The sequence below is a fragment of the Camellia sinensis genome, chromosome 12 (assembly GCF_055761805.1).
Source record: "Camellia sinensis isolate YWXY chromosome 12, ASM5576180v1, whole genome shotgun sequence".
Lineage (NCBI taxonomy): Eukaryota > Viridiplantae > Streptophyta > Magnoliopsida > Ericales > Theaceae > Camellia > Camellia sinensis.
Window position 1 is genome coordinate 149,417,985 of NC_138972.1, and position 22,827 is coordinate 149,440,811.

At 39.1% G+C, this 22,827-nt stretch overlaps 1 protein-coding gene and 2 non-coding genes across 5 annotated transcripts; 2 read left to right on the forward strand and 1 right to left on the reverse strand.

Annotated features, from left to right (window-relative positions):
- The first annotated feature begins 7,333 nt into the window (after nt 1-7,333).
- Nucleotides 7,334-19,487, forward strand: LOC114306793 (Acyl transferase/acyl hydrolase/lysophospholipase superfamily protein). 3 transcript variants are annotated; one of them, XM_028252092.2, is made up of 7 exons: nt 7,334-8,057; nt 10,055-10,198; nt 10,646-10,718; nt 11,156-11,261; nt 17,488-17,584; nt 18,440-18,535; nt 18,610-19,487. In XM_028252092.2, exons 1-7 carry the CDS (start codon nt 7,467-7,469, stop codon nt 18,763-18,765), a joined length of 1,263 nt encoding a protein of 420 aa, XP_028107893.1. In that variant the 5' UTR covers nt 7,334-7,466; the 3' UTR covers nt 18,766-19,487. The 3 variants fall into 3 exon arrangements, 2 of the variants coding, with proteins under 2 accessions (XP_028107893.1, XP_082753842.1); XR_014345712.1 differs by lacking the exons at nt 7,334-8,057; nt 10,055-10,198; nt 10,646-10,718; nt 11,156-11,261 and adding an exon at nt 12,329-13,722 and having other exon boundaries at nt 13,849-17,584; nt 18,610-18,978; XM_082897716.1 differs by lacking the exons at nt 7,334-8,057; nt 10,055-10,198; nt 10,646-10,718; ... (2 more) ...; nt 18,440-18,535; nt 18,610-19,487 and adding exons at nt 12,619-13,722; nt 13,849-13,902; nt 14,046-17,190.
- Nucleotides 19,488-19,645: 158 nt separating this feature from the next.
- LOC114306852 (U2 spliceosomal RNA) lies at nt 19,646-19,832 on the forward strand. Its single transcript, XR_003644849.1, has one exon. It is a non-coding gene; the product is annotated as a U2 spliceosomal RNA (small nuclear RNA).
- Nucleotides 19,833-21,172: 1,340 nt separating this feature from the next.
- LOC114306853 (U6atac minor spliceosomal RNA) lies at nt 21,173-21,291 on the reverse strand. Its single transcript, XR_003644850.1, has one exon. It is a non-coding gene; the product is annotated as a U6atac minor spliceosomal RNA (small nuclear RNA).
- Nucleotides 21,292-22,827: the final 1,536 nt, after the last annotated feature.

Here is a 22,827-nt window from a genome sequence, read left to right on the forward strand (position 1 = left end):
AATTCAGAGCACCCTTCGTTAAAATCACGATTGGCCAACACAAAAAGCCTCCGAATTCAGAGCGCCCTTCGTGAATGACATGTTCAGGCCGAATAAGCCTCCGAATTCGGAGCGCCCTTCGTTAAAATCACGATTGGCCAACACAAAAAGCCTCCGAATTCGGAGCGTCGTTCGTGGAAAACACAGTTGGGCCGAATAAACCTCTGAATTCGGAGCGCCCTTCGTAGAAATCACGATTGGCCAACACAAAAAGCCTTCGAATTCGGAGCGCCTTTTGTGAATGACACGTTCAGGCCGAATAAGCCGTTGAATTCGGAGCGCCCTTTGGGGTGATCACGATTGGCCAGGGCATAAAGCCTCCGAATTCGGAGCGTCCTTCCTAGAAAACACGGTTGGCCAAGGCAAAATGCCTCCGAATTCAGAGCACCCTTCGTGGAAAACAAGGTTGGCACGAACGAGCATCCGAATTCGGAGCTCCTTTCATGAATATTGTGATTGATAAGCGCCAACGCAATTGACATAAAATGGTAGATGATCATAGCTTAATTTATAAACATTGACTGAAATAACTCGCAAACATTTCAAATAATGTGTTCATTAAATTGACCGTGAATACATAATTCGCATCCAATTTGCGTTAAAAAGGTACAATGTGTTCAGTTTTATTCGGTACCACCTTCGTCGTCACTCTTCTCAACTTCGAAAACCGCGAAGGAAAAATTGTGACCATAATATAACGGCGACGCCGAATCAACGCCTGCTGCATGGAGAGCCTCCGCGGCCTGGAGAGCCTTGATTCACCCATGCTTAAATCCCCGATTCTCCCATCGACAGATCTCCTCGGTGAGTTTTTCCTCAGTCTTCTGTATCCCAATTTTTCAGCCGTTATGGAAGCCTTGTTCATAGGCCCTGGTCTTTGCAGCCTCTATCGCAAACATGCTTGACGTTTCTCGATCGGCAATCGCATGACTTATAAGCCATTGGGTCACCATTTTCTCCAAAATCGGGTTAGCTTGGCCTGCTAACAACGTCTCGGCAGTTTTGACTCTTCTTAATTCACGTTCGACTTTCTCCGCACGAGCTTCTAAGTTTCGAATGCTTTCATCTTTTTGCTCTATCTCCCGCCACGCGGCACGTAGGCGCATGCCGATTTCGTAGGCAGTGTATAGCTCCTTCACTGCTCCATAAAACGCCCTCCCAAAACACTTGGAAATCGGGTCGACCGATCATCGACTGTTGGACTTCTGGCAGAAAAATCTGTTGTGCAAATTCAACTGCCACGTGTGGATCTCGAATGATCGAATCTGCCTCCATCATCGGTTTGTTCCCGATAAAGACTGAAAAACTCAACGGGGACGGTGGCCCACTGGCCTCACTTCGCGAATGAGGGGAGTTCCCCCACTGCCGCTTCTCCTTCCTAAGTGACCTGCTTCGACGACGTGGAGAGTGACGCCTCTCGCGCCCCCAGACATCCTACTTCCCATTCGTGAAGGTTTGCCACCTCGATTCATCGCTGAGTCCAGCTCAGCCAGTGTCATACTTTCCCCTCTGCTGTTAAAGAATAGTCTACTTGACATTCACACTTTTCGAACCTCGTTCGACGCATTAGGTTGAGTTGAACCACCCCTTTTATTACTCACGGGTGCACTGTTCCCAAAGCAATCTCTCCAAAGTTTTGCACAATGAACTGTCGATATTCGGCTGCTACGTTCACTAATCTGCTGAGGCAAGGGCAGATTGATTGATTTATTCAGCCTAATATTCGTAATTTGTGCCGAAACGAGTTTGCCCCAGCCAATTCACGAACTACCGATATTCGGCGGCTACGTTCACTAATCTGACGGGGCAAGGGCAGATTGATTGATCTATTTGGCATAGTATCCGTAATTTGTGCCGAAACGAGTCTGCCCTTGCCAATTCATAAACTACCGATATTCGGCGGCCATGTTTAGATATTCGGCAGCCACGTTCACTAATCCGCTGGGGCAATGACATATTGATTGATCTATTCGGCCTAATATCCGTAATTTGTGTCGAAACGAGTCTGCCCCAACCAATTCACGAACTATCGATATTCGGCGGCCACGTTTACTAATCCCCTAGGCCATGGGCAGATTGATTGATCTATTCGGCCTAGTATCAGTAATTTGCGCCGAAACGATAGTCTGCCCTAGCCAATTCATAAACTACCGATATTCGGCATCTACATTCACTAATCCGTTGGGGCAAGGGCAGATTGATTGATCTATTCGGCCTAGTATCAGTAATTTGTGCCAAAATGATAGTCTGCCCCAGCCAATTCATGAACTACCGATATTCGGCGGCCACGTTCACTAATCCGCTGGGGCAAGGGCAGATTAATTGATCTATTTGGCCTAACCTCAGTCCTTTAATTAACTAATTTGGCCTACTTGTAAAACTACGCGGTCATTTGCTTGCCGATTTATCTTATTAAATTGTTTCAACAATCTCATTCTGTGATTACACATGTAACAAACAGAAAAGCAAAGGAAATTTTTCATTAATAAATTCAGTACAGATGTAGTCATTTTATATATGAAAATTACCTTACATTTTTAACTTCTAACTGAAGTAAATAAACAAAAATCTACAAAAACTATACATGGAAGATTCTTAACAAAAATCAAGTTATCACGTTAATTAATCTTCAAGGTTAGACTCGAGCAGCTCAACGTCCACCTGCTCATATGGAATTGGTTGGGCCAATGTCACATTAGCGGCAGTGAGGGCTTTGAGCCAGCTGTGTTTGAAGCCCCGATTCTTGAACTTGGGCAGTTCTTCAGCGTAGTCCTCCAGGGCGGCGTCCTTTCTAGCTTGGAACGCTTTGGAAATCTCGGAGTCGGCTACTTCCTTCGCCTTCTTCGACTCTTCCAAATTGGCTTCCACTTTGGCAATCACCTCATGGGCTAACTTAAGTGCGTCTTCGCTCGCGTTTGCCCTCTCTTCGGTGGCCAACCTGAGCTGGTCGGAACTTTTTACCTTTGCCAACTTGGCGTCGGCCCTTGCACTTTCCTCTGCCGTTTTCGCCGCTTCGTAATTAGTTCTTTAAAAGGCCTCCGCGGCCTTGCTCTTCTCACTTTCAATTTCTGCTTTCAGAAAGCCAATTTGTTCAATAGCATCGTACTGACGGTGGCTGATCTCGGCTATCCTTCCCATCGTCTGCAAAACAAGGAATTAGAATAAAAATAAAAATATAAGTGAAAAACGGCAGATAAGGATCAAGTCATGTACCAATATGGCCGATTAAGCAGCTCATGCTATTGCCAGCAAATCTGGCTCCGCCTGAAAAGTTGCCCTGTCAGCCGGCAAGGAAATTGAGGAAGCCATGCTCAATGCCACGGCTGGATTTTTTAGAGCCGATGCATCAGAAGAAATCGACACATTTTTTGTCCTTAGTTGAACAACGAATGACATAACCGAGTCCGACTCCTTTATGCGCGGCCGTTTATCGGTAGGGCTTTCCTCAGGGCCGACTTCGCACTCGGAGGGACGCTTCTCTTCCCTCTACTCGGCCTCCTGACTCAAACGTTCGACTATCTGCTCCATCTCGGCCGTCTCAATTTAAGCCGTTTCTTCCACGATAACAGGCGGAGAAGACTCAATCACGGCAACAGGTTCATAACGTATAGTCTCGGCCCTCTTCCGAGAGGCCATCCGTTCGGCGTTTTTCCTCCTTGCCAGCTGTGTAAGCGATTCCCCAGCCATGTTCTCAGGATACGAGCCGGGGAGATCCCCTAAATCAGTAAAAATGTCTTTAAATGAGACGTCCCCTCGACCTGAAGTGGATGAAGGGTTGGATGGATTAAGGCCGGCTTCTTCAAAAGCCAAATTTAGAGCCTCGTCAACTTTTTCGGCTTCCAAAGTGGACTGACTCAGCTGCTCGGCGACTTCCTCGGCTTGCTCCGAATCATAAGCTTCCAAACCAATCTGCCTAAGGCTTTTGAAGGGGGGAAGATAAGGGTCGTGAGCTGCTGTTCACCTCGTGGAATCGGAATGTTGTCCGCGGTCGAAAATATTGTGTAAGTCGGCTTATACGTCAGAAGTATATGGGCCGCCCTCCCTTGCTTCTGGATGTTTAGACGGCCAAAGAACTGGAGTGCAGTTTTGATTTTCGCAAGCACAGCGTCGTCGGCCGAAACCAGAACTTTCTTCAAATCGTTGCCTGCACAAATAAAACGATAAGTACATAGAAGGAAAGCCAAGTAAATATAAAGTACATAAACGTAAGGAACTATACGGCCACCTGATTCGCCTTTCTGCCTAGGTACAGGATCTAGGTGATCTTCGCCTTCGCCGAATTCCCAGTCACCTCGGACAACGACCATGACATCATTAACTCGCTTGCCAGAGCTGGAAAGCATAGTCACAAAGTGATGGTCGGTGTCCTTGGCCCTGAGAAAATAGCGCCCCTGCCAGCCAGAAGATTTGGCCAAGGCATAATAATACCGAATAACAGGTATGCCAAGATTGATCCTAAGGCGTTGATTCAACTCTATAATCCCCATTATGATTCAGAAAAAATTTACATTAAGTTGAGAAGGGATTAGACCCCAATGGCGAAGGACGACCCTAAGAAATGAGTGAAGGGGGAAACGGACACCGCCCTCAGCAATTGATAGGAGAGAAAAGATAATTGTATTTTCATCAGTCATCTCCATATCTAGGGTGCTGTCTGCCACAAGTAATAGATGGACATCGTTGGGGATGGAAGAATGGTATCGACAACCAGAAATTCGATCCGCAGAAAGGAGGTCTTTCAAATGTTTTGCCATCCTAGTTAGTCTAAGGAGTATGCTAAACTAAAAACAAACAAGGAAATGGGATTCGAAATGTAGGAGAAAAGAACTTACAAGAAGTAGAGGAGACAATGAGAAACGGAAGGAAGTTGTAGAGGTCGCGAAATGGAGGAGGTCTACTGAAAGGCAGACCTGAAGCTTTGAGTATTCAAAAAATATACATTCGAAAGGACAACATGGTTTCAAATTGCATTAAATAAAGGAAGCGTATGAAGGGGCGGAAAGATGTAATGATGCCTAAAAAACGTATGTACTGACACACATTGGAATGAGGCTAACCGCCATTTTTTCTTTGACTTTTCAAGTTCAAGTTCGAAAACAAACACGCCGTTCGAAACTAAACATGCCGTCTAACTGGTGTTAATAGGATGTTTGGGGGGCAATTGTGAGCACCGGATAATGTTGATGTATATGCGAGAAAGCCGAATAACAGGTTTGAGGATAATTAGGATAAATATTGTATTCGGTTCTGTCCTGGACGATCCCAAAGCCAAATAAACTAATCGGCCGTAGAACCAGTTGAACAAAAGTCGAATAAACAAACGTGCAATAGATTAAGAGTGGGCCCGATCCTGGGGTCCAAAAGAAGATATAAATAGAGAAACATCAGCAAGAGAAAGATATGTGAGAAAAGGACCTAAGAAACTTAAGACGTAAGTAAACGAGAGACATATACTAACTTGTCCGTCGGAGTGCTAATTCCGGCACCCCCGACTGGAGTATTAATTGCTTTTTCAGGTGGCATTCAGAGGATCAAGAGCGTCCTTCAAGATCCAAGAGTTTTTCCGAATCACATCTTTACATCATACATATACAATGTATTTAAACATAGTCATATTCAATGACAATTAACAATAGATTAGTTCCAATTTACCTAATTCTCATGTAATTTCTACAACAATCATAGTTATCCTCCACCGATAGCCCAATACATATATTTCTAAAGAGATATAACAATTTCCCAACAGATATATTATTCAAATTTCCATAGGTGAGAGACAACACGTGTCAAACTCCACCATCTACATGAACAACCATCAAATTTTACATTACCATTATTAATTTCAATTATTAATACAAAAGAACAACTTGACCCATTTAGGGAAAAACTCCAATTTTTTCAAATATCAACCCAAGTTTCAAAATTCAACAATTTTAACATAATACAACCTCATCTACAAACTCCATAACCATTTATTTTTCATTCATCAAAAACCCTCTTTTATTTCACATCCAAACCTTAGGTTTATTCAAACTACTCCCAAATCCCACAATTGTTACCCAACGACAAATAACTAAGCTAAAGACTATATGAAAATGTAGAAAATCCCTACCTCAAAGAGAGAAGATGAGCCAAGCAATAGTGAAGCTTTAAAGATGTCCAAATCCAACTCTAATTGGATCAAAATGGAGATCTTGAGATGGGTTACCTTTTTATCAAAGGGATTAGGGTGAAAAAATCACTAGAACTAGGTGAAAATGTAAAGAGATAGAGAGTATTTTAGAGAAAGAGGGTTCCAGCTTTAGGTTTTATGAAGAAAAGATTTGAAAAAGTGATGTAGAAAGTCATTTTCAGGATCTGATATACACACAATCCGATCGAGCGTCAGACACAAAAAGTTGTTCCCCTCGAGTGTAAGAAAGAACACTCGAGTGCCAAGACACAATGAACGAGACGCTCACCGCTCAAGCGCAAGAAGTGACGCTCAAGCATAGAAAACACATATCTAGTAGTTTTGCAGACAACAGACCAATACTCGAGCGCAATAAAGGCCGCTCGAGCGCCCACCCGCTCAAGCGTAGGAATCACTTTCTTAGTAGTTTTGCAGACCTGCAAAGGTACTGAGAGTTTGTAAAGCCCGCTCGAGCGCAGGAAGTGCTGCTCGAGCGGAAGACTAAAATTCTAAGCAACACAAGGTTTCAAAAACAAGCGACCAACCTGCTCAAATACAACCACAACAACCCAAAATCTAATTTCCAAGAGATACAAGGGATGAATGAGGCAAACAATAATATGAAAGCATTAAACCCGAGTCCGAAACACCACAAGAGTCGGGTCAAAATCGGGATTGCTATATTAAAAATATTCACTAAAAACAAAAAAAAAAAACGAAAAATAAAAAACTCAATTTTCAAAAAATTGAATTAAAAAAACTGAAACTAAACACACTGATTAAGTCTAATAGCTTGTTTGGGAAGATATTTTGAGCTAACAAGACAAAATATGCTATTTTAGTCAAATATGACAAAAAGTCACATCAAACTCATAATCATTTCATTTTTTCTCTTATAAAAGCCAAAAAAGTGAAAAAAAAAAAAATATTCCAAATTAGACTTTTTAATTCTAAACTAAAATAACTAAGGTCTCATTAGGGAATTAAGCATTTTAGTCAAAAAAAAAATTATTATAAATTATCATATTACTCGTCCTACTTTTATATATATATTTTTATAAAAATAAAAAAATAAAAAATTATTAAAATAATACATCCCCAAACCAAACGAGATCTTAAAAAAAAAAACAAAAACAAAAAGCCAATCAAATACTCTCTCGACTGGAAAAAACCAAACTCTCTATATATTTGTATGATCTAGAATAGAATAGAATATAAACGATATAAAAATCAAAATCTGAATACAAAATACAAAATGAAACGGTACAACATGCATTCGGACAACCCACAAGACCAAGCCACCTCTTCCGCCTCTCCAATGGCGTCACTGTCTTCTCTTTTCCTCTCCAACCCTCGCTCTCTCCGCCTTCCAAACCCTAATCCTAACCCTAACCCTCAAATTCACCTCCCTCTTAGAAGCCAAACCCTAACTTTCTCCTCAAACTCCTCCCAAATCTCCACTGATTCTCCACCGCCACCTCCTCCGCCGCCGGAGAAGAAATCGTTCGCGGTGGCCACCGGCGAGCTCTTCCTAGGAATTGCAACGCGAATTATAAAGAGAAGGAATGGGATTGATGGTGGGGACTCGAATTCGGTCCCGATTACGATGTTTAGGGATTCGGAGAGAGAGTCGTATTTTTGGAGGAGGACGAAGGAGGGGATTGCGTCGGTGGTGGAGGACCCGGTGCAGCCGGAGGTGGTTTGGGAGCAGAGGTTGAAGGATGTGGAGGCGGAGAGGTGTCGGAAGGCGGTGACGAGCCCTGGGTTTAGCTTCTCTGCTGCTGGGCTTCTGTTTCCATACCATCTTGGTGTTGCTCAATTTCTTATCGAGAAGGGTTACATAAAGGTTGGAATTTTTTGAATTCTTGGTTTCTTTGTCAGTTGTTTCGGTTATAAAGTTAGGATTGTGTGTATATATGTGGTGATGGGTTATTTTGTATTATCTAAAGCTTCACAGAACCTGCCACTATATGAGCTTTTGAAATTGATGCTCACAGAGTAGTGTTCTGATCAACTATGTTACATAGACAGTTAAAAATAAGACAAATACTATGAAATTCTTATATATTTGTATTCAACACCACCTTTATATGCAGAGACAGAACCAGCATTTCATGGTCGGAGGGGCCAAAAGGCAAATAATTTTTTTATACCATATACATATGCATGCTGTATGTACAATATAATATATAAATTATGTATATGGACAAAAAAAATTCAAACATCATAGAAGTAATTTTTAATAGGATGAAATTTTTTTGGTGCAAAATAAAAAAAGAGCGCAAGATAGGAGAAAAATGAGATATTTATTTTTTACACTGGGGCCATTTTATGTATAAAATGAGATATATTTTTAAAATACCATGACAAACCATATTTTTCATAGAAATAGAGGGGCCATAGTTTTATCCTAGTTCCGTCCTGATTATATGTATATATATATATGGCTGTATAATTGTCATAAAACAAGTGAAATTATTGTTTTACATTGTATGGTACATATAATACCATTTTATCTCACATAATAGAATAAAAGTATAAAAATATGATTTTTTTTTCTTTTTCTTTTTCTGTTTTGTTGAGTCCCCATACTCTTAAGTTTGAGGTTTGATGGGTCCAAACTCTAGACACGTACCCACACTTGACACCCGTATCGAGTACATTAACATTGCTTATCAATGTTTATCTTAGGTTTGGGGACAACCTTGAACGGCCAAAGAAAACATGGTAGAATAGGAAAATTGAATCCAAGTGACCTTTTTCTTTTCCAATTCCATGAGCTAATGATATCCAATTTTCATCAGAAGCAGTTAGTCTATTTAGCAAATTAGCACTGAAGTAAACAGGGGCAGGGGTTCCCTTGTCCAAGACCCCTTTTTGAATCAACTTCCTGCTTTGCCATTGATTATAGCAGTGAAGTTTTATTTTAAGACTTTAATTTCTCGCAAAGCCTTTCTTTAAGAAGATAAAATCAAGTAACTTGCACTCCCTAAGTGTGTATGGAGAATTTGTCAGCCTTCTGAAGCCACTTGAGAAGCAGGGGTACCTCATGCAGTCCTACACACCCTCCTTATCACCATACAAATGCTAGTCACATGAGTAGTGGGTTTGAAATTATTGGTAGACTGGCACTGATCTTCATTTTCTGGTCTTCACTGTATCATATTGGGAATGAATAGAAATTGTAAGCAAGGCCTTTTGCAATAATTACTTATTTGCAGTTTTTTTTTAGGGGTTTGTGCAGTCTGTTATGTGGTTGAGACTTTTGACCTTGTCATTCACTGCAGTTATTGTAATCTTGTTATTATATAAATAAATTAGAATTGAAGATTTTATATCTGATGTGGTCTAAAATTTCCTTGGGTAAGATTTGGGTAATTCTTGAGCGTGCGATAAGCGTGGAAATTTTCTAGGTTAAAGTTTGCTTGGCTAGTCCTTTGAGGATTATGTCAGTAACTTAGAGAGTTATACATGTTTGTATGTTGAAGAAAATATGATTTTTTTCTATTGCTCATTCTTTTATCGTTTGCTGATGATGCTACTTTCAATTATAAGATGTTGATCAGGATTTTAGAGGACTTTAATAGGTTCTACATTGATTCAAACTTAGCATGTAGCATAAGAAGTTTATTTAGTTGACGCTGCCTTCTAATGACTTGTGAAAATTTGAACTTATTAAAATTAGATGCATTTTTCTTTTGCTTCTTTCTGGCTTCTTCGTATACCTGTATAAATAAATTTTCATTTGCGTTTCATTTATGTAGTTCATTTTTACAGGAGGAACCAGAATTTCTAAACTTTAGTTATAGTGTTTCTTAATGGAAGTATTTCTTTTTGACATAGGACACCACACCGTTAGCTGGTTCATCTGCTGGTGCTATTGTTTGTGCAGTGATTGCGTCAGGAGCCAGTATGGAAGAGGCTTTAAAAGCTACCAAAATATTGGCTGAAGATTGCAGGCTGAGAGGGACTGCATTTCGCCTAGGGGTATGTGTGTACTCTATTACGCTCTATGCATGGATGAGTAAACATGATTCTTGAGATAGATTTTTTTTATAAAATTGAGCAGTATAGCAAGGTACGAAGGTACAGAATACTAAGATGCAAGTATGAGCAAAAATTAATTGCTTTTCAGTATCATCCTTTAAGCCTTTTTTTTTTTTTTTTCTTCTTCTTTTTTTTTTTTTTTTTTATCATTTTCTGGTTGCTTGGTTGATAATATCAGCCTTGTTATAGGCATGGAGTGTAGTAATGAACAAATCTGGTTAATGAGTAAAGTAGCAGAAAATGTTTCAGAGTGCAAGATTTGGCATCTTTAAATGAGGCATTATGAGACTGAAACTTGTAGAAAAGGAAGAGTAACCACTTACTGTGTTGTTCTTGTCTTTAAATGGAGATTTAATTATTTAACGTGTTCAATATTTCTGTGTCCAGGCTGTTCTAAAAGATGTTCTTGACAAGTTTCTGCCAGATGACGTACATTTTCGATCCAATGGGAGGGTTCGCGGTGAGAATAATTCTTCTTTCCCTCAGTGTGCACATATTGACTGCATACACATACACTACGGAATGATATAGTGACCTGTGCACAAAGGATCTTTAAACCATGCTTTAATTTCACGTTATAAAACTGAGAAGAAAGAAGGATGACAGTCCTTGTTAGCATGCTTTTAACCCGACATTATGGTGTTCTGAACTAGGATTCTTTGACAGTTGTGTAGTTGTGAGTTTTTATCCATTTATAACAGAAGATGACTCCTAGCTAGTATAACAGTTAAAAAAAAATTTCTTTAAACTTCTCCATGCATTTGACCCTTCCTAAAGCTGATTTATGTGTGGTATGGAGTATTGAACATAAGATGCACCCTGCCACTTTGAATAATTTATTTGAATGTATTTTTGTATGCAGCCCCTCAATTGTTTGATATTGTTGTTTCCTCACAGTTGCTGTAACACAGATCCTTTGGAGGCCTAGAGGCTTGTTGGTTGATCAATTTGACTCTAAAGAAGACCTTATCAATGCAGTCTTTACTTCATCCTTTATTCCGGGGTACACATTTCTGTATTTCAAGTACTTCATACCTGGATTTATGATGAGTATATATATTACCAAACCCACATTTTTTTAAAATTTATTTCTCAAGTCCAAGTCCTTTTCAACTTATTTACCAAATTCAAGTTGTTTTTGAAGTCATGTTTCCAATGCATGATTTTAATGTACAACTGCATTTTGAAAATATTTAAAAATAACTGAAAGTGAAGCCGTATATTGATTTCAGTAAGGATGCTATCTATTCCTTCTACGTTTCACAACTGCACTGAAGTTGTGATCAATCCATGATCTCTATGGTCAAAACATTGCCTAACATAAAGGCGCCAACTACTTCAATCCATACCATATGGACCAAATCTGATGTTTGATATTGTTGTTTCCTCACACTCCTTCCTCCTTACACAGCACACGGAACCTGCGCACACCCCTCGCCTTTCCCACACTGTATAAAAGCTACCTATAACACCTCTCTTCACATGCTGTACCACCTGATTGTCATCTATGCTAGACAATACAAGTCCCAGAGAGAGAACTAGATATTTGAAATTGAGAGCTTAGAAAGAGAAAAAACTGAAGGGTTATGTATGAACAGCCAAACATTTGCCTTTCTGCCATGGCAGTAAAGTTGATTTTTAGAGAGAAGAAAAAATAAGCATTGGAAAGTGTTTCTGTTATATATAACATATATACACACTTCTGTTGGCATATTATAATCACCGAAAGGCACTTAGCATATTATATTAGCCGAAAGTCACTAGGATCTGTAATCATTTTTATGCACTCAGGGATCATCTTGTAATTGTGTTCCTTGTAAACCCTAATCTTCATTTATAAATAAGGGGTGATATCTCATCATACCCTAAGCTGGTTACTCAAGCTTCATGGTATCAGAGCAGAACCTATAGGGTTTCGGCTCACCCTCGTTGGTAGACCTTTTCACCAACAACACTCTAGGGTTCGAAGCTTACCTGGGTGGATCATCTCTCAGCCGTCTTCCTCAGTCGATCTCCTCAGCTCGTCTTCCTCAGTCGATTTCCTCACCTCGTCGATCTCCTCGCCTTCCTCTGTCAATCGTCACTCAGCCGTCAGCTCCTCAGCTTGGCGATCTCCTCCAGCCATTTCGTCGCTCGTCTTCTTCGTCACTTGTCTTCCTCAGCCTCTGATCTCACTGTGGTATATATAAATATATATATACATATATATCCTGATATATATATAAATATAGCCTGATATACATATATTTATATATAAAGACATGTATACATAAATAAATCAATTTAAAAAAAATAAATAAATAAATTAATTAATTAAAAAAAAAAAAAAATCGTTTCTTAATTTTGTTATGTCTTTATAGTGGTCATTGTGCCTGTTATCTCACTACCACCTTCCGGGTTTGTGATTTCCACTAGTTTGTTGCGGGTTTGGTAGTATTGTATCCATGACAGATTCCACTAGTGTGTCCCCTTCGTCTCAAACACCAAAAAGTGAGAGTTTCATTCTACCTACTACCATGACTGAGAACCCCAACCCTAGTCTGAAAATCACCACCGGAAGATGGGGTATGTTGATGGCAGGATACAGGCACCTAGTACCACTGACTCAGGTTATGACCAATGGGAGATTACCAACTCTTTGATTATGAGTTGGCTTATCCATTCGATGGTTCCAGAACTTGGTGAGAGCTACTTGTCTATGGAGACTGCCTAGGACATTTGGGAGGCTGTGGCTGTTACCTATTCCCGCAAAGGAAATTTTTCACAGGCATTTGAGTTACGTCGCTCTATTGAGAGCACACTTCAGGGGGAGTAGACTGTTCTTCAGTACTTCACTTTCCTCACCAACGGCTGGAAACGCCTTGACCACCTGGAAGACTATAAGCCCGTTTGCCCTACTGATTCTGTCGGGTACAAGAAGTTCATCGCACGGGAACGGGTCTTTAAATTTTTGGCTGGCCTAAATATGGAGTATGATCCAGTTAGGGGTCGAGTTCTGAGTATGGACACTCTTCTTTCACTGCAGGAGGCATTTGCCTATGTACAAAATGAGGAGAGTCGTCGGTCTGCTATGATGTCCCCTGTCTCTACTGACCGTTCCGCATTACTGTCTACTCCTCGAGATGGCCTCAGCTTGCCTCCTCCGTCTGCTGCTAAGGAGTCTGTATTCTGTGATTATTGCAAGAAGCCGCGGCATACTCGTGAGACATGTTGGAAGCTTCATGGGACTCCATCTGGGGGTCGAGGTGATCGGTCTGGTTCTCGAGGAGGTCGGTCAGGCCACTCTCGAGGACGTGGTTCCTATTCCCGGGCTCATCAGTCTAGTACCGTTGATACCCTTGATTCTAATTCCACTTCTGTTACCCAAGCTTCTGATACTGAGCTGGAGGATGCTTTGCGCCAATTGTTGGACCGCCGATCTTCTACTGCTCTCAGTACCGCTTCCTCGTCCTTTGCCCGCTCAGGTAACTTAGCATCTTCTCCTTATGCTTTCCTGTGTCATACATCTTTGCCTTGGATTATTGATTCTGGTGCCTCAGATCATATGTCTGGCTCCTCTGATCTTTTCTCTGCCTATAAGCCCTCTTCAGGTCAGGACAAAGTTAGGATTGCCGATGGAACTGTTTCTTCCATTTCTGGAAAAGGTTTAGTCCAAGTCACTCATACCATGCATCTATCTTCTGTTCTCCATGTTCCCAAGTTTTCTGTTAATCTGTTATCCTTAAGTCGTCTTACCCAGGATTTGAATTGTTGTGTGACGTTTTTTCCTGATCATTGTCTTTTTCAGGACCTTGTCACGGGGAGGACGATTGGCAGTGGTAGTGCAGAAAATGGTCTCTACTTCCTAGATCAACCGGACAAACTTGCTTATTCTTCCACCATGTCTTCTACTACCCCCGCTGATGTATGGCTGTGGCATCGGCGTCTTGGGCATCCCTCATTTCATTTACTTAAGCATTTATTTCCTTCTAGTTTCGCAAATCATCATGTGTCTGACTTTCTTTGTGAGTCTTGTCAACTTGGAAAACAACATAGAGCTTCTTTTGCTCCCAGTTTGAATAAAAGCTTAGTTCCTTTTTCATTAATACATTCTGATGTTTGGGGTCCCTCTCGTGTTCTGTCTGTGAAAGGTCATCGCTGGTTTGTTACATTTATTGATGATTTTTCTCGTGCTACTTGGGTATATCTAATGAAAGATAAGAGTGAAGTTTTCTCTGTGTTTCGCACTTTTCATAAGATGATTTGTACTCAGTTTGGGGCCACTATCAAAATATTTCGTTCTGATAATGGCGGGGAATACATAGATTCTGGGTTAGGACAATATTTCTCTACTCATGGCATTATCCATCAGACCTCTTGTACCAATACCCCTCAACAAAATGGGGTGGCCGAACGCAAGAATCGGCATCTTCTTGACATGGCTCGGTGCATGTGTTTTTTTATGAACGTGCCTCGACCCTATTGGGGCGACGCCGTTCTCACCGCTGCCCATCTTATTAATCGTCTCCCTACCCAGGTCTTGGACAAACAGGCTCCGCTTCAAGTCCTCCTCGGTTCTCAGTCCTTGTTTTCTATTCCTCCCAAAATATTTGGTTGTATCTGTTTTGTCCATAATCACTCTCCCTCTCGTGGTAAGTTGGACCCTCGCTCCCTCAAGTGTGTTTTCCTTGGTTATTCTCCTACTCAAAAGGGGTATAAATGTTACCACCCTTCTTCTCGTAAATGGTTTGTGTCCATGGATGTCACTTTCTTTGAGTCCCAGTCCTATTTCTTGTCCTCTCCGGTGTCACCGTCCTCATTTCCGGGGGAGCCTTGGTGTGAAGTGAGTCCTGTGCCTCCTATGGTAGAAGTGAGTCCTGTGCCTCCTATGATAGAACCAGTTGTTCTTGCACCCCCCTCTTCTACTGGAACTATAGAACCCACTGTCACCAAGAATAAGGATGGACATGTTTATGTCCGGGACATCGACAGAAAACAAGTTAACTGGATACACGGGACCGTTTCTGCTACTCCACTGCCATCACTTGCTTCTGATGAGAGTCTAGGTAACTTTGAAACTCGTGAGTCCATTGATCTTGATGTTCCTATTGCCAAAAGAAAGGGTGTGAGATCTTGTACTCAACATCCTATCTCACAGTTTGTATCATACTCTCATTTGTCATCCTCATATAGAGCGTTTGTGTCCAATATTTTTTCTGTTAGCATTCCTAACCATTTTCAGGATGCTCTTGCTATCTCTGAGTGGAAACTAGCCATGATTGAGGAAATGAAAGCACTTAGGAAGAATGACACTTGGGAATTGACTGAGTTACCTACGGGCAAACGACCTGTGGGCTGTAAATGGGTATATACTGTGAAACACAAAGCAGATGGGTCTATTGAGCGTTACAAGGCAAGACTTGTGGCAAAAGGGTTTACTCAGACATATGGCATTGATTATCAGGAGACCTTCGCACCCGTGGCTAAAATGAATTCAGTCAGAGTACTTCTTTCTCTAGCAGCTAATCTAGATTGGCCGCTTTATCAGTTTGATGTCAAGAATGCTTTTCTCCATGGTGACCTCGAAGAAGAAGTATATATGGACATTCCTCCGGGTTTTGAGGATCATCAAACAGAAGGGAAAGTATGCAAACTTCGGAAGTCATTATATGGTCTCAAACAGTCTCCAAGGGCTTGGTTTGAGAGATTCACTCAGGCTATGTTTAAATATGGCTTCAAACAAAGTCAGGCAGATCACACATTATTTGTGAAACATTCCTCATGCGGTAAGACTAAAACACTTATTGTTTATGTAGATGACATAGTTCTTACAGGCAATGATAGTGGGGAAATACCTCTGTTGAAGAAATATTTAGCCAAAGAGTTTGAAATCAAAGACTTGGGAAGCTTGAAGTATTTTCTGAGAATTGAAGTTGCTCGCTCTAAGGATGGGATATTTATCTCACAGAGAAAATATGTGCTTGACCTGTTGAAGGAAACTAGGATGCTTGGCTGCAAGGCATGTGCCACCCCACTGGAACCCAATCAGAAATTGGGGGATGATGAAGGAGGAGAAGTTGTGGATAGGGGGAGCTATCAACGTTTAGTGGGTAAGCTCATTTACCTATCTCACTCCCGTCCTGATATTGCTGTTGCTGTCAGTGTAGTTAGTCAGTTTATGCATGCTCCTCATCAGATTTACTTTGAGGCTGTCATGAGAATCTTGAGGTATTTGAAGTCTGCTCCTGGTAAGGGTCTGTATTTTTCAAAGTATGATCATCTTCGTGTAGAAGCCTATACAGATGCTGACTGGGCTGGGTCAGTAACTGATAGGAGATCAACTTCAGGGTATTGCACATTTGTCGGCGGCAACCTAGTTACTTGGAGGAGTAAGAAACAGAATGTGGTTGCCAGGTCAAGTGCAGAAGCTGAGTTTAGAGTTATGGCACAAGGTGTGTGTGAACTTTTATGGATCAAATTATTGTTGAGTGATCTAGGTATTGCTCAGACGGACTCCATGCGGTTATACTGTGATAATAAGGCCGCTATCAACATTGCTCACAATCCAGTTCAACATGACAGGACAAAACATGTTGAGATTGATCGCCACTTCATTAAGGAGAAACTCACTAGTGGTACCATTTGTACTCCTTTTGTTCAGTCTGGTGAACAACTTGCTGACATTCTCACCAAGGGAATTGGGAATAAACCGTTTCATGACATATTAGGCAAGCTGGGCATGAGAGATATCTTCGCACCAGCTTGAGGGGGAGTGTTGGCATATTATAATCACCGAAAGGCACTTAGCATATTATATTAGCCGAAAGTCACTAGGGTCTGTAATCATTTTTATGCACTCAGGGATCATCTTGTAATTGTCTTCATTGTAAACCCTAATCTTCATTTATAAATAAGGGGTGATATCTCATCATACCCTAAGCTGGTTACTCAAGCTTCAACTTCTTCATAATGGAAGTAAAAATGTTGATAATAGAGGCCTAATTGAACTACTTTACCCATGTAATATCTTTGGTGATAGAGGATCTACAGTCCTGCCTGAGGCATAACTGGAAGAACATAAAGATTGTAATTGTGAGATTAAATCACGACTTTAATAAAGTCGTGGAACTGAAACACGGTTTCATTGAAGTTGTGATTGTGAACAATTTCAGTTTGCAATATATATTTTTTTTAAAAGTTGCATGTTATAGTTTATGCAATGAAGTTGAACTAAAAGTAACTCAGTGCAGATATGTTGCACCAAGACCAGCAACAATGTTCCGGAATCGACTTTGCATTGATGGGGGTTTGACATTGTTTATGCCACCCACATCTGCCACTCAGACGGTAATGATTCTTTCAGTGAAAACAGAATTTAAATAACCATGCATTGCATAGTTTTGTTAGTTGATGTGGAATCACAAATATATAGAACTATCATAACTATCACTGGTGAGAGAAACCCATTAATGTTATCTGAAGTTGTTAATGCATGAATGCTGCATAGACTCACTTAACAGCAGCGTATTCATTTAGCTTCTCTTGACAAGTTTGTCAAGAATTTTTAATATTTTGATTATGAAATTCTATTACTATATTTGTGCCTTCCTGCCTTCACTTCTGACATTATGGGGGAGGTCTCTTTGAAGATTTTGTTTTGTTTTTTGGTGTTACCCCCATTGGAATTATGTGAACGTTTCCGTATAAAAAGGTTAGAAATCTAAGGTTTCATTCTGACATAGTTTCATGAGGCCTTTGAATCATCTTAGTGCTAATCACCAATCCACTTTTTCCTGTATTTTAAAGTTGATTTTTTTTTCTGTTTTTGTCTTCCATGTTGCTGCTGGTCTTTTGTTCTCTCTTTGGATTTTTCGGCCTTGGAATTTACAATTTCGTAGTGTGTTGCTTCTTTTCCAAATTGAACATGTGCACTACTAAGGCGTATTTGAAGTGAATTTACTTTACTTCGCATAGACCTTGATATTGGTTTATAGTCTGTATGGTGTCATTTTTTAATTAATCTAGGATTCAGAAATCTATAAATAAACTTGTGTTTTATGATTACTCCTATAGTTTTTCTTTATGTAGTTGCTCAATTTTTGTTTTGTTGTACTGGTACCTTATTTCTATGTATGGGTGATCATCCAATTTACTTATTGATGCAAGTATTTGATTGTTTAGTGTTGTTCCGTTGCTTTTCAGATTCGTGTTTGTGCCTTCCCAGCCAGTCGATTGGGATTGCAAGGAATTGGAATTAGTCCCGACTGCAACCCTGAAAGTCGGGCTACTCCCAGAGAGGTAATCTTATAACCTGACTAGCACACCTTCTTTGAGGATAAACCAATGAAATTTTTGCACTCTCTTCATTTCAGCTTTTTAATTGGGCACTTGAGCCGGCAGAGGATGATATTCTTGATAAGCTCTTTGAGTACGGGTATTTAGATGCAGCTGTGTGGGCTGAAGAGAATCCAGTCGAAGAAATAGTTCGAGATGACCACCCACATGTTGAGAACAGTGCAGTTGCATAGTACTGTCGTGAAGATCAATCTTGTTCAAAGTTAAGATGAACGTGAAGGACCGAAACTTTTGGGGAGCTTCTATTTGCACATTCCCATTCCCCTCTTTACACACACTTAATAAAAATTATTGTTATTATAATTTTATTTTTAAGTAAAATTACTATTATGGACATTAAATAAACACATTCGGAAGTTAAGGCCTAGTTTGGGAAGACTAAATAAGTGCACTTTTTGACTTTTTTTGTATTATGTGTAGAAAAAGTAGAGAGGAGATGTTGATTGATGTGACCCAAAAAAGATAAAAAGATGAAATAAGTGCACTTTTTTGGGAGTAGCCAAACTAGGCCTAAATGTCAAAAAAATAAAAAAAATTCTGAACTTTACTTCCGAACAAGAAGTTTATTTTCGGAATGCTACTTCTGAACCAATTGTTTATTTTCAAAATTCTATTTTCGAACTAATTATTTATTGAAAAAGATGTGTAAAGAGGGGAATGGGTGTGTGCAAATAGAAGGTCCCAAACTTTTGATCCTCTCAAGTAGTGCTAGGCTTAATGAGGGGAGTGCACATGTATTGGTCCTTATCTTTTGTTGTATAGTAACATTGTTGATCACCGGTAGTTATGAGATAAAAGGGTAGAAGAAAAGAGACAAATATAAAATTGTAGATTTACAAGAATTTTATGATTTTATCAGACTCATCAATTCAAAGTCTACCTTTAGTTGAAGAATGTACTGTGTTGTCAATCATTGATCTTTAAAGCAGTTCAAAAGTGCAGAGAAGCAAAGGATGTTTTTGTTTTTGGTTAAGATCCCACATCGAAGTAGATAGAGAAAGATGTGAGGGAAAATGGGTGGATAAAAGAGATGGGATGAGTGAGAGGAAAGGCATACCTTTCTCGGCCTTTTGGCTAAGATCAAGTGTGGTATTTGTTCTTATCAATTTAATATCTGATACGTGAGCCATTGGTTCACATGATATTAAATTGATTTCTTTGAAGGGGATAGCCCATTAGAGCATCTCCAATGCACTAGGCATATAATATTTGTTAGTTAAAATGCGTAGTGTGATTCACTTTTTTCAATTCCAACGCACTAGGCATATGATTAGGTATTTTGGCTCAACTCATATTCACTAGCTACATGTAGCTAGCCTTTAACGCTAGGCAAAATGTATTCAATCATTAGGATCATTTTCCTCCATCTTTGTTGTTGACGTGGCATTCTATAAAATTAATAGTATTTGGATTAATAGCTAAAATAAAGAGCATGCTTGGAGTAAAAACATAAAACAGTTGATAGGCAAAATAAAATATATACTTTATAATAATATTTAGATAGGTAAAATGCCTACTACCATTGGAGATGCTTACAGTAGCTTGTTGCTGGGGCTCTCGAGCGTCGCCATGGCTTTGCACTACTGCCTTGGCCTGGCGCACCCCTCTGAAGCTAATCCTAATCTTCAATGACTATTTCATTTTTTAATATAATATTTTTTTAAAAATGTTGGGGACTTGGGGTTTTGTTGCGTAGATTTGTTTACTTAAGTATTTTTTAAGAAAGTATATATTTAAAGGATTTATTAGTGCATTAAGAAATAATTTATCAAAAAATATCAAAAACTTGTTTATTGAAAAGGTGTATTAAGCCTATTAGGACTTACTTATTGCAAATAAATGTTACGGGAAAAATTACTAATATAGACTTAATATTGGCCCCGTTTGGTAGAGCTGTGAGAAAGTGATTATAGTTTATAGTTTATAACTATGAACATAAGCTGATTTTTGACTTATAAATTAAATTTCTCCTCTTCCACTCAAAGAATAAGTTGATTTTTGACTTACAAAAAGTTATAAACTGTATTGTTAAGTTGAATTAAACACATCAAAATAACTTAAATTAAACTAAAAGGTAAAATAAACTGAAAATAAACCCTACCGAATAGGGCTATTATCATGGTCTCCCAAATAATTATATAGTATTTTATTATAAAATATTAATTCTTATTTGTCTTTATCTGTCTTTGGCATATTTTTTGTTTAGCTCGTGTTATTAATTATATATATATATATATATATATATGAATTTTGTTAGGGCTGATGTTATGAATTTTATAACAATCGACAATCACCTTTTATAATTCTCATTTTCACTTATTTTTAAAATAAAATTTTAAAATAATTTTGTACTAATATATATATATATATATATATATATATATATTTATTCAAAATAAATATAAACATATTTAATATTTTTTATAAACTAAAAACAACAATAAATTGTACCAAATGGCAAAAGAGAGGGAAAAAAAAATCACTTATCTTTAAAACAAGATTTTAAAATACTTATGCATTAAATATATTTTTATTTTTGCTTTTATCTAAAATAAATATAAACATATTTAATATTTTAAAAAAAAAATTGGGATAAGATCCATCGAAGTGGGTAGCCTTAACCAAATGAGTTTGGTAGCTTGAAAGCTGTTCCAAACCCTGTTGGGGAGATGCCAGCCATCCCTGCCTTTTCCGAACACAATTATTCCTATTAGGCTTGTTATGAGTTATTATGGAAAGTTAGTTAAAAGTTAATTTTTAATTTTTTTTTTAATTTTTTTTAAAAAAATGTGGAAAAAAATAAAAAAGTAATATGATTCAAAATTCCCAAATTAAGCCTATATATACACTACAAAACAATTCTATATAAAGGATGCAGGACACTGAATTGAAATTATCTAAAAAATAATTATTTTATTTTATCTTATTCCAGTGAATTAAATAGAATATTAATATTTTATTTCACTTGGAACATTGTTGTACTTGTATATTATAAATGTACATATATAAGTCACAAAATCACTAAACTTTCTACTATATTTTTGCACGCTTATAAGCAAGCAACAATAAATTCTAGAGGGTAGGACTATTGTGTCTGGGAAGCAGAAAACAATCACACAAGCAAGAACATACAAAGATTTACATGGTTCGGCAATAGCCTATGTCCACGGGCAGCGGATTTTATTATATTTGGAACAAGAATTACACACTCTATAATTCTCTCTCTGTGTTCTGTATTCTCTTTTCAACTCACCACACTGACCCCCTCCCATTCACTAACCATTTATAGATGAAATGGAGGGCCAAAGTCTTCAACAAGCCACCGACAACATTTATGGCAACTACCAAGCATTTATGGCAGCCATCCTACCATGAGTAGCTCCACTGAAAATGTCTAACTTCTTCAATTTTTTCTTCAATCAGCAGCCATCAATCAGCAGCCATCGTTGAAAATCTGAGCCAATCTTCAACAAATCTCCACCTCGGCGAGGATTCTCTATCCAATATAGTGATCGATCAACATTGCCATGCACCCAAAGGTGCTCAGTTTCGAGAGATGTTGACCAAGTCCAAATAGTGTTGGAACTTGATCCCAAAAACCACTTTTGTGAGCATATCGGCCGAATTATTTGTAGTGCTAATCTTTTGAAGCAGAATATCCCTTTCATTCATAATTTCTCGGACGAAATGGAAACGAACATCAATGTGCTTGTTGCGAGAATGATGAACCTGGTTCTTTGCCAAACAAATGGCACTCTGACTGTCGCAGTACACCTCAACGTGCTTCTGAGCAATACCCAAGTCCTCAATCAACCCATGTAGCCAAATACCTTCCTTAAAGGCTTCTGTCACTGCCATGTACTCTGCCTCTGTAGTAGACAAAGCCACCGTTGACTGAAGCGTTGACCTCTAACTCACCGGCCCTTTAGCAAGCGTAAATAAATACCCTGTTGTTGACCGGCATTTGTCCAAGTCACCAGCATAATTTGAGTCTACATATCCAACCATATTATGTCCGAGTCTATGATCTCTCTCGAACTTCAAACCCATATTAACTGTGCCATGCAAGTACCTTAAGATCCATTTCACTGCCTACCAGTGACCTTTCTCCGGATCATGCATATACCTGCTTACCATACTCACAGCATGTGAGATGCCTTGTACAAACCATAGCATATGTAAGGCTCCTGAAATATGTATTTACTTCTTATACCCTAATGATGATTTATTTTCTT